We start from the raw sequence: 11054 nt of genomic DNA on the forward strand, positions 1-11054 counted from the left end.
TGCATAAGGCCAAACGGTTCAAACGTCAGAGTACACCCCCTGCTACACCATCACAGTCAGGGCCAGCACCAAAACACATGGATATGACACACAGGATATCATGTTGTAGGTCATTTCTTTTCGGCTTACTGAAGGTCTGGTACTTTAGAGTGAATGAACCCCAGAATGTCGTTGATGATGTTCCCAAGTGCATAAGGCCAAACGGTTCAAACGTCAGAGTACACCCCCTGCTACACCATCACAGTCAGGGCCAGCACCAAAACACATGGATATGACACACAGGATATCATGTTGTAGGTCATTTCTTTTCGGCTTACTGAAAAAAATCAGAAGAACTGAAAAGTGGGACAAACGGGACAAAAAACCATGACAGAATTCTACTAGACCAAGGATAGCACTACATATGACAAACCTGGCATGACAAACTACTCTCTGTATTATATTATATAATAAGTACTGTTTATATGTGGTATACCAGCACTGTTTATATGGTTTTTTTACCTTTATATTACTCATTGTCAAAGTTTGCATTTTAAAGGGGCTTCGAGTCATAAATCAAGTCATGAAGCAAGGTTCCTCAGCCAGCAAGTTTATTTAGTAGCAAAATATGCAAGTGATAATTCAAGGTGAATTCAAATTTGCATGAACCAATGAATCATTACATTTATTACAGTGATAGCACAAACACATGCCAAAAGGCAAGGTTAGGTAGCATGGGAATGATCCAACAGCAGCTACTGAGATGAGCCAAAATCCTTTTACCATGTTAAATTTTGTCACGTTCTCAAACTGCAGCTTGCACATTTAATGCAAAAATGTTATTATGATGATGATTATTATTGTTTTTAAATATTATAATTCGATTTAGTATGTGTCAAGGATTTAAGGAGCAAAAAAGTTACATTGCACATTTTATGTCAATGCACATTTTATGTGTTCTTTGATTTTGGTAGGATCATTAGCCCTCTTTATGCAAACATGCAAAGAGGAATAGTAGAATAATATGGTTATTTTTTCTTGCTGGAGCTGTGGTTTTCTGTTTGAATATTATTCTTTTCTTTTTCTCATTTTTCTTTATTTCCTAAAAATACTTTAGTATAAGTCTGGTATGTTGTATTTATTTCAAAAGAGCACAAATGGACTTATATATAAATTTAATTATCCATAGCTTTTGATTAGAATAACAGAATACACACAGGACAGACTTTTTTCAGTAATATTTAAGAATTTATAACTGTTTCACAACTCTGTCTCTAAGGACAGATCCCCTTCTTTGTATATTGATATTCTGTGCACACACCAATAGAAGACATTATTCCCCCTTAGAAGTTTTCAGAAAACCTAAAATAAATTGTCTTCATGAATTCTCCCTTTGAGGTCTATATTATAAACAGGTTTACTAGTTAGACCTTCTACTACCTTGTCTACTATTTTGATGTATTGCCTTGGGTCACAGGTCATATTCAAATTAAAAAGATGATACTCTATATTGGGAACATAAAGACCAAATGTTGGGGTGAAGGTTCTCTCTGGTGGCTGCAGAAGGAAGTGCAAGGGTGACAGTGCAATTGTACTATGCAGTTATATGAATAACAATTAAACTGGATACTGGTTAATTTTTTGTTTATCAAATGTTTATGACAATAAAGTTGATTCTTGGGGAACTATTATTCTCTAATTAGATGTAAAATACACATGCTCTGATCTGTACAAATCTAAAATTTAATGTATTGCTTATTGCATTTCTCTGGAGAGAAGTATTAGATGTATATCAAATTTTTACATTTCTCTCTTTTACCTATGGTACCAGACACTCGGGAGGCCTTGCCATGACTTACAAAAGCTCAAATTCTGAAGTTACTGTTAAATGACAATACATTATAAAGTATCTGCAAATGTGTCAGTCAATTTGTCAACTTATCAATGTCTTGCTGAACCTTGAACAGAGGTTAAAATTAAATAAAAGAGATATCACAGACTTCACTCCTGTGACAATGAGGCACTAAAAAAAAAATAAAATAAAAAAAAGGGGGGAAAAAAAAGATTCTAGTTACAGAAGTCTTTTTGATCTGCCCTGTACATCTAGATTCATCTAATGCATCCTACATTTCAGCACCCCTTGCCTGCCCTAGTTCTATGCTGAGCCATTTAAAGGAAATCAGGTGATCTGAACCAGGATCCATTTCAATAACCTTCCTATTCAGTGTTTATATTTTAAACTGTTCTTAAAGGCACATGTTGCATTACTATTAATGTAATGGGGACTGTACCCCTTGGGACTATTACCTCCACATTTAACAGTACTTCCTTGAGCCAACAGCATGTATTGCTTTATATTGTAACGGTGAACGGTAAGGAGGAGGACATGCGCAGAGAAGAGCGAAATCTATTCAGGGAAAATACAGAATCAGACTCGGTATAACAGTCTAGAGTCAAACTACTAATACGGAGTGTTTGTTAATCATGTATCCCCATACTAACATGAAGGCAAACAGGAAACAGACCAACAGAAGACGCTAGGAAAACTTGGGGTTAAGAAACACGAAGGCTAGGAAACAAAAGCATGGAGTACAAACTTAAACACAATGATTCAAATATACATGCACGCCCGAGTCAATAAACAACCACAATGAACAGCCAAGACCAAGGGCACAAGGCAGGGTTTAAATACATGTACTAAATGAGGGACGAAGAAAGCGAAACTATTGCATGGAACTAAAATACACAAAACAAGGAAAACATGGAACATGGAAGCTGGGAGGGACTAATCGTGACAGTACCCCAGCCCAAAGCGTGCAACACCAGGGCACACAAACACAGAAACCACCAAAACAAAACAAGGATAAGATACCAACACGAACAAAACGGGGAAGACACAGAGCAGGGACAGGATCCAGACGACACAGGAGCCGACAGGCCAAAAACAGGAATCAAACACGGGACACGAGGAGCAGGCACCGGAACAGCAGCAGACCGAAGACAGAACAAGACAAGAACCAGGAGCAAAAGAAGGAATAGACAGGAACCGAAGGAACGGGAGTGACAGGAAGAGAAGCAGTAGCAGCAGGAGCAGAACCAACAGAAACTGACCGAGGACAAAAAAAAAAAAGCCGGGAGGGAGGCCAAGGAGAAAACAAGACGAGGTACGACCAGAGGCACAAAAAGATTAAACAAATCCAAAACAGACCAGGGACAAAGGAACAGGAACAAAAATGGACACGGGGACCAGAAAGGACACACGGATGGGCACAGGGACAGAAACAAAGAGAAAGACAGGAACAGAACACAACAGTAGCAAAAACAGGGCAGCAGGAGCAGGCAACAGAGACACAGGAGGCCCACAGGGAACTGGAGACATGGGCTGGGGCGGAGGCAGCAGGAGACATGGGCCAGGGCGGGCAGGGAACATGAAGCGTTTGAATCAGGAGGCAGGTCTGCAGATACGGAAGAGACTGGAGAAATAGTGGCAACCATTTGGGGCACTGGAGAGCTTTGAGGAGCAACTCCTGGTTCAAGTCTGGCACGAGGGCTTGAAGTGGCTTCTTCCACTCAAGGAAGAACTGGTGGGTCCGGAGGCGCGGCTGTGGCGTTCATCGGTGGTGGGTCCGGAGGAACAGAACGGACGGCACCCACTATGCTGGGAACCGGAACTGGATCAGGACAGGCGGTGTCTCATAGCGAGAACAGGTTCAGGACAGGTGGCATTTCACAGGATAGATGCAGGTGGGTTAGGTTGGGTCTTTGTTAGGTTGTTCATTCTGTAACGGTGAGCGGAGAGGAAGCGGACACGTGTGGAGAAGAGCAAGATTTATTATGGGCAAATCCAAAATCAGAGTCCTTGTAGTAGTCCTGGGTCATATTACCAACACAGAGAGCACGGGATACATGATTAAACAAACACACAAGTACACGAAAGTAAACAGGAGAATCAGGCTATAACAAAAGACTAGGGAACACGAAGGCTAGGATAACAAAACAGGTTGACAAACGAAGTCTTTGAATCAGACGGGCTTTCAAACATCCAGACATTAAACCAAACACAATGAGCCTAACACAAATGCACAGAGTCAAAGAAACACAACCATTCAAATAAACAATGAAAAGGCAAGAGACAGGGAACATGACAAGGTTTAAAATACATGAACTTAACAAGGTTGAAACGAGGGACAGGTGTAAGCAGTCAAACGAGGGGCAGAGAAAACAAAACTATGGCATGGAACTAAAATACGCAAGACAGGGAAAACACGGAACACGGAAGCTGGGAGGGATTGATTGTGACATATATGAACTGCTTCTTAATATGCTGTATATGCTGTGCTGCTTAATATACTCTGTGCAACGAATGAGTATTTAAAAGAAGTAAATATAAATAGAACATCTGAATCATCAAAGTTAGATAAGATGTTTTATGCTATAGCAGTATATGTAATTAAACTGCAGCAATTAAACCATAGAAAGCCTTCATATGCACCTACATAACTGGTCCATGTGTAGTATCAAGTTGAAATTCATTGGGCTACATCGCCAACTAATTTAAATATTGCTAATTAATATTCTGGTCAAATACATAGGTGCCCAGTGCTGTTATAGCTTCCAAAAAGAGCAATTCCAGTGCAGGCAAATATTGAACCCAGATGACAAAAATCCAGAATATCTTGTACAACTAGATCACCACTTATTGTGTCAACTATGTTTCTGGATCTTTTTTTTCTGTAAAGCCCAGAGGGGCTTCTGTCTTCTCAAAGACTCACTTTTCTATCTCCCATTCTACTTTATGCAGTCACAAAGTGAATGTATTTGTTACTATGTTGTATATTGATAATAAAAGACCCTGTCTATTGTGAATTTTTGTTATATAAATGGTGTATTTTATTTCTAAATGGATAAATGTGTTTCAGATGCGATTCAGCTGTTACCACCCAGGGCTCATTCAGAGATTCTCACACAAACTCCTCACCACCCTGTGCCCATGTGGGTATAGCCATGATTATTCTTAACAAAACTGGAGCAAAGTTGCAAAAGGCCTATGGTCATAAACAAATTGCATTATTCATAGCTATGCATCCAGATATGACCCCTGTCCAGAAATAGCAGAAGCCTATAGAGCTAGCACCTTATCAAACAAACATGAATATCTTGACCAGTTGCATGAGTTGCATGTGTTGGCAAATTTGGAAACAGTATGTGCAGGAAATGTGCTTGACTATGGTTGATAATTTCCACAGGATAAAGTAAATCTTCTCATATTCATACTTATGTGTACAGTTATGAAGGGTAATGACAGCACGATAAAAAGACACATTAGACCCCTTGATTTTTGCATATTTTATGTAGAATAATTTTCAAGAACAAACAGTGATTTGAATTGTATGCTAATTGTATTTTTCTGGTATTAAGAGCATATCGCCCTACATGGGTTAGACAAAAACAAACAGATCTTCCAGTTAATCAGTAATGAGGCATTATACTGCATTGTCTTTAGTTCAGTTTCAGCCCATACCAGAAAGTTGTTATTCACAGTTTAGAGAGAGAGAGTGGGTCATTCTTCAAGAAGAACACCCCCACATGCATAATTGAACAATAAGCAGTAATCCACATGAGGCTTTCTGTTGTTTTCTCAAAAATAAATAAATAAATACAATTTTTAAAATCAAATAAAATACAATAAATAAAGGAAGTTACAACTACAAACTATTTTGTATTACAATTAAATAACCAGTAATAATTATATTTCTAGTTTTACATTTAAATTAGTTTCAAATTATCTCTTAATTTCATTTTTAAAATTGCCTGCATTATTTCATCTAACCCTATATAAGAAAACAGGAAGACAATATTGCTAATTTTGGTTTAGCTTTACCGTAGTTAATGGTTTTCCGCTTCATTAACCATTTCATTAAACACGCAAACACACGCACACACTTACAGACACAAAATTCATGCCAAACAGTCAGATACATTCTAATAAACATTAATACTTTGCAGATATCCTAAAAATAGTTAGGCCGCTGTCCAGCGGTCGCGTTGTTTGAACGGCTGTGGAAGGGGCTTCAAAGAGGCCGGAATTGGAAGCTTGTCTAGACTGTTAGGGAACTGTTCGGGGGGGAGTTGCGAAAGTATTCTTTGCATAGCTATAAGAAACAGGGACGCCGGAATTTTTCCAATGAGGTAGTTAAATTTATCCTCACCCAGAACTTTAGACCAGCACTGCGGGTCTTTCTCTAGTGAGCTCTTTAGTTTGAATCGAAGTTCAGGCATGAACATCAACAGTCTATCGAGACAATTCTTTTTCGCCCCGGTATTCACTTTTGAGTTCCAGAGCTGCTCTAGGATGACGTCAAGAGGCGTCATGCCGTTGTGATCCTGGGCCTGAGGTGACGCTCCATTGCCGAGTAAAAGTACGACCGCATCCGAACGCAAGAGTTCACATGCAAGGTGGAGTGGTGTTTTACCGTCTTCCACATGGAAACATCCACCTCGGTTCATATATGACCGCAGGCTGGGTAGTCGATGAGTCACCTGTAGTATAAGCGCGAGTATATCTCGTCTGTCATACCTGACAGCCATCGCCAAATGCGGGGCCGAGGATGGACAGCAGCAAAAGCGCTCACCGGGAATGGCCAGGGCCCCATCAGAGTAATGACTAAGCAAATATTGTGCGTAAGCTTGGTGATCATGCACAATTGCGTACAACAATGCCTCTGACGGAGTGTAAGTCCGTTGTTTAGTGTTCTCTTCCCAATAAAACGTCTCCATTGTGCGCATATCCTCAAGTAGCCACACAGGTTTATGGTCCCGCACAGCTTGATAAAAAAGAAGAGAAAGAAATTTACGTTGCTTACATTTGTCGTCCATTTGAAGAATACCGGACGTATTGGACCCGGACGCTGACATTCTGCGATGCGCTGAAGACTACTGTTGTATCAACCTGGTTGCAATTGTAAAGTCAGAATCATTTGTTGTATTAAGACATGAACTGATGCCTCGTGAATTCAAAATATTAGCTCATCTCTAAGGGCATCTCTAATACGGTAACTGATCAACACACGCACCGTCTCGGAGCTCAAGCGTCAGGTCATCATAAGCAACACGATGTTGTATCTGCATCTTGGCGCAACTGTCAGTGCGTGCGACGTCTCTGCATCAGAAGAGCAGTACGCAGGCGCCGAAGGAAGATTTTTAACTCTTCACGCACGGTAGCAGCCATAGCGCTCGCCAGCCAGCGGCCTTTTCATTGAGGTTGTTTGTATGTTGCTATAGTAACATCAGTTGCGCTTCATGTCAAAAAAATTTTTTCTTCCAGTTTGATTACCCCCCCCCCCCCCCCCCTTACGTTCGAGCCGTACAGGCAATATTGCATGTCCTATGGATTTACAAAATCTTATTTTCTTTACTTTTATGTTGAAGTTACAGTCTTCATGAACATTCTTTGTGTAAGTTATAATTGTAAAATTTTAATTTGGACACACGATGAACGGTTGAATAAGATGTAATAAATAAAATCTATTGACGATTTAAACTAATAATGAATGCTTATTATGGGGCTAACATTTAAGGCATCGCTGTAGCCCACTAAAATAGTCTTAACGACGCCCTTGATGAGACACCAACAAAACCGACATGTAAGTGACGTCATACAAATTAAAGCCCAACGCAAGGAGACAGCTGACTGACTACGTGAGACCTGTGGTAAACTGCTAAATTACATAAAAATGCAGTTGTGACTCACCAAGAGTGGAACTGCATGGTTGCGCTTAGTTGATGACTTAAGTACTTCTTCTAAATTATGTCAGAGTAGCAAGATTGTATCTTTCCTCAGTCTATATCTCTTTAAGGTTTCTTCCTTTGTAAAGTCGACATTTGCATTTCGTATGGCAGATATTCATGGCATTCTGAGATCCTGCTCAATCAAGTCACGTTCTTCTTTGTGTACTCCTACTATTGCAGATAAACATTTATAATGTAGGGATTTCCTACAGTTAAAGTTTTAGTGATGCATTGCACTGGCAATTAGCCTGTTCTTGTGCAGAAAAAAATAGATAAGTAAATGTTACCTGCTTCTGCAAAAACCCAGATAGTAGTGTAGAACGTGAGATTCATGGACCACTGAGTAAGAGCCCTTAGGAGCCTACTGCTGCACACCCACTGACACTCTAAAACTGCTCTATAGACCCGCTGGTGGTGGTCTGCAGTGTCTGCACAAGCAAGCTCAGGACCAGGACAAGGCCAGCAAAGTGCCAGATGAGCTCCAGGTGAATTCCTTTGCTGGAAGGCTTAAAGAACTTAGAGTAGCAATGCACAACACAGGGGCTATACTCAGCTCCCCATCTATTTCACACATTGAAATGTTTTTTTTTTAAATTTTTTAAATTTTTTTAATTTTTTAAATAATAAATTAAAATAATGGGTATATAAAAAAGACCTGTAAATACAGCTCAGAGATTGAGAATGTGGATGGAAATGACATTTCTTCCTTGCAAATAATGAGTTGTGTATGAGAATGAGAATGAAAATAACAGAGTGATGAATGAAGGAGCAGCATAACAGAACACTTACGTAGGACCTCAATTATCAGGTTGACTTCAGGCCATCATAAAAGAGGATAGCCTTAAGGAAGGTATATTTAATGATCAGTGAAAGTTAATTAGCAGTACCAAACTTCTGTCTCCATGAATTCAGTGAGCAAGAAGAGCAGCAGTGTTTCTTTTGGTGGATTGGTAGTCAAGAAAAATGAAATACCGTTGGACTCTCTAACTAGCTAGCTAGCTCATGTGAGAGCCCAAATTGACCAAAGGAGGGGCTCATGAGTCTGCCATGAGGCTGTAGGTAACCAGGCCAACCCAAATGCAGCAAGATCCAATCAGCAGCAAGAGCCAGAACCCTGTCCAATTCAGCTGGCGGGGAGTAAGCTCATCAAGAATGAAAAATGGTAGGCCTTTCCTGAACAGTGAAAATAAGACTGGACCAAAATTAGACCAAGCTCACTGGCATTATGTTTTGAGGCAAAATAAATCAAAGAGCTATAATAACTGAGGATGCCCGAGAATATACAAATAACATGCTTTGGAAATATACAGATAAAATTAGCGATGGGCGCCCTGACCCAGTTGTTAAATGTTGATCTTTTTTTGTATTTCCAATTGTTAACTGTTGAATATCTTTAGCATTACTACTGTAATAACCACAGATATGCACATCATGTTCTAAGGCTGCATTTTGGATCAGGGAGTAAAGGAAGGACAGCTTGAATTTGGTGCAGTCCATGCAGAAGGGACCAAAGAGACATCCTGATGCTCAAACTGCATGACGTGTGTCTGGCCATCGTTGAGGAGATGAGGAACCCACTCAAGGAAGGGAGCCAGTTTGGTCGGTACATGCACACAAGTTCTGGGGATACAAAGGCAAGAGCACATTGCTCTCTCTGTCTGGGGGGGTGTGTTTTAGAGAAAGATGAGGATTCCAAGGTAAAGGGAAAGTTTAATTGTGCTCCACGTCACTTTACTTCCTTCCACTAGATATCAGAGTCATCTGATCATCTTGGCATATACAAACTATTTTTAAATGTAGGTACTTTTAATCTATAGCCTTACTGTCTGGTCTTTTTTTTTTTTTTTGCAACGAAGCAAGACCACTTGTGTAGAACCAGACCTAAATATTACACTTTCAGCATCAGGTCTGGAATTGAAAGAAACCACATTGTTATAATCACCATTGATTGAGGAAACATTTTATTTTATGAACTGAGACTTGTCCAGATTCTAAACACATTTACTGGGACAATGCCATGTAAAATGCTGCTTTAAACTGATACTGGGAACTCTCACTTGCATACCTGCTACAAGCTCATTATGCTCACGAATTGCAAACCAGTGTCTAAACTATTGATTGCTTTTTAAGACAAATCCCTAATAAAAATAAATAAAGACTGCATGTTGATCTTGTGGGTTTGTATTTGTCACTATGTCCCCCACTACTATATCTATCCTACCCCAATAGCCAGTGTCACTCCTGGCTTCCATGTTTCCATCTTTGTCATGTCATTACAGCTCCTCCCTCTTCCCAACTACTATTTTCAATGAACAGCTTCAAGTCTCTCACACTGCTGGGGTTCCAAACCACTTTATGTCAGCTTGGGCCTAAGCTGCTGTTTGGGAGATGTGGTTGCAGAAATTGTCAACGCCTTGACCTTGGCTGACAGAAGCAGCTATGGCACGAGTTCAAATACAGTTTTGCCTTGGCATGGTGCTAACTGATAGATATAGGTGACATGATACAAGTAAAACTGAGATCCTGTTATCTTGGCCTGCCAAGAACCTGCTGACAAGGCACTGGTGGAGCAGGCAGGCATTACTGAGCCACCTGACAGTGCTCAGGCAGCACCTGTAGTCATTGTCCCTAAAAAGGGAGAAAATGCAGGTTTTGTGCAGACTTCAATGTCACCTTAATAAGGTGACAAGGAAAGATTATCTCTCTGACATGATTGTTATCTCCCTGATAAATCCCAATATTTTATGTCAGGGTTGTCTTGGTTCTTTACACTTGACCTTCATAGGGTCTACTGGCAGGTTCCCCTTGCACCCGAGGCCCCTCCAGAAACTGGAACAAGAGCTTACAGCTTACAGCAGTTCTGGATTCTTTGTTTTTGCCTTTGCAATGGCCCAGCTATTTTTAAAGGATTAATATACCAAGTGCTGAATAGGCCTGGAACTTCATCCAGAAAAGTATAACGTTAGTGGAGGGAGGTAGCCAGTGAGAGTGAGCCGTACTTGCTCAAGTGGGAACTGAAGGAGAGAAATTGGTGGCAGGATATTCAACAAAGCCAAATTCCATTATCCTGTCAGCTGATGGGAGCTGTTGGCAGTGCTGTGTGCTGTCTGTCACTTCAAGCACTATTTGTGTGGCCTGCCTTTAAGCATTAGGACTGATCTGGCTGTCTTTCAGTGGCTCTTCTCATTTAGGGAGTCAGAAGGGCAGGTTGCTTGCCCAAATGAAGATTTGCAGTCCTACAACATTCAAGTTATGCACAAGGTTATGCAAGGTCCACCCATGCTAAC

General features: G+C 40.4%; 1 protein-coding gene across 1 annotated transcript; it reads right to left on the bottom strand.

Moving 5' to 3' along the window:
- Window positions 1-5310: 5310 nt before the first annotated feature.
- zgc:112001 (uncharacterized protein LOC550384 homolog) lies at window positions 5311-7141 on the bottom strand. Its single transcript, XM_027001685.2, has 2 exons — window positions 7053-7141; window positions 5311-6928 (listed from the first exon to the last, which is right to left on the bottom strand). The coding sequence occupies exon 2, from the start codon at window positions 6892-6894 to the stop codon at window positions 6001-6003; it is 894 nt and encodes a 297-aa protein (XP_026857486.1). The 5' UTR covers window positions 6895-6928; window positions 7053-7141; the 3' UTR covers window positions 5311-6000.
- Between the last annotated feature and the right edge of the window lie 3913 nt (window positions 7142-11054).

This window comes from Electrophorus electricus, chromosome 3, assembly GCF_013358815.1.
Source record: "Electrophorus electricus isolate fEleEle1 chromosome 3, fEleEle1.pri, whole genome shotgun sequence".
Taxonomy (NCBI): domain Eukaryota; kingdom Metazoa; phylum Chordata; class Actinopteri; order Gymnotiformes; family Gymnotidae; genus Electrophorus; species Electrophorus electricus.

Bases quoted from the DNA above. Each gene is read 5' to 3' on its own strand.
- zgc:112001 (XM_027001685.2), bottom strand. From the start codon at position 6,894: ATGTCAGCGTCCGGGTCCAATACGTCCGGTATTCTTCAAATGGACGAC.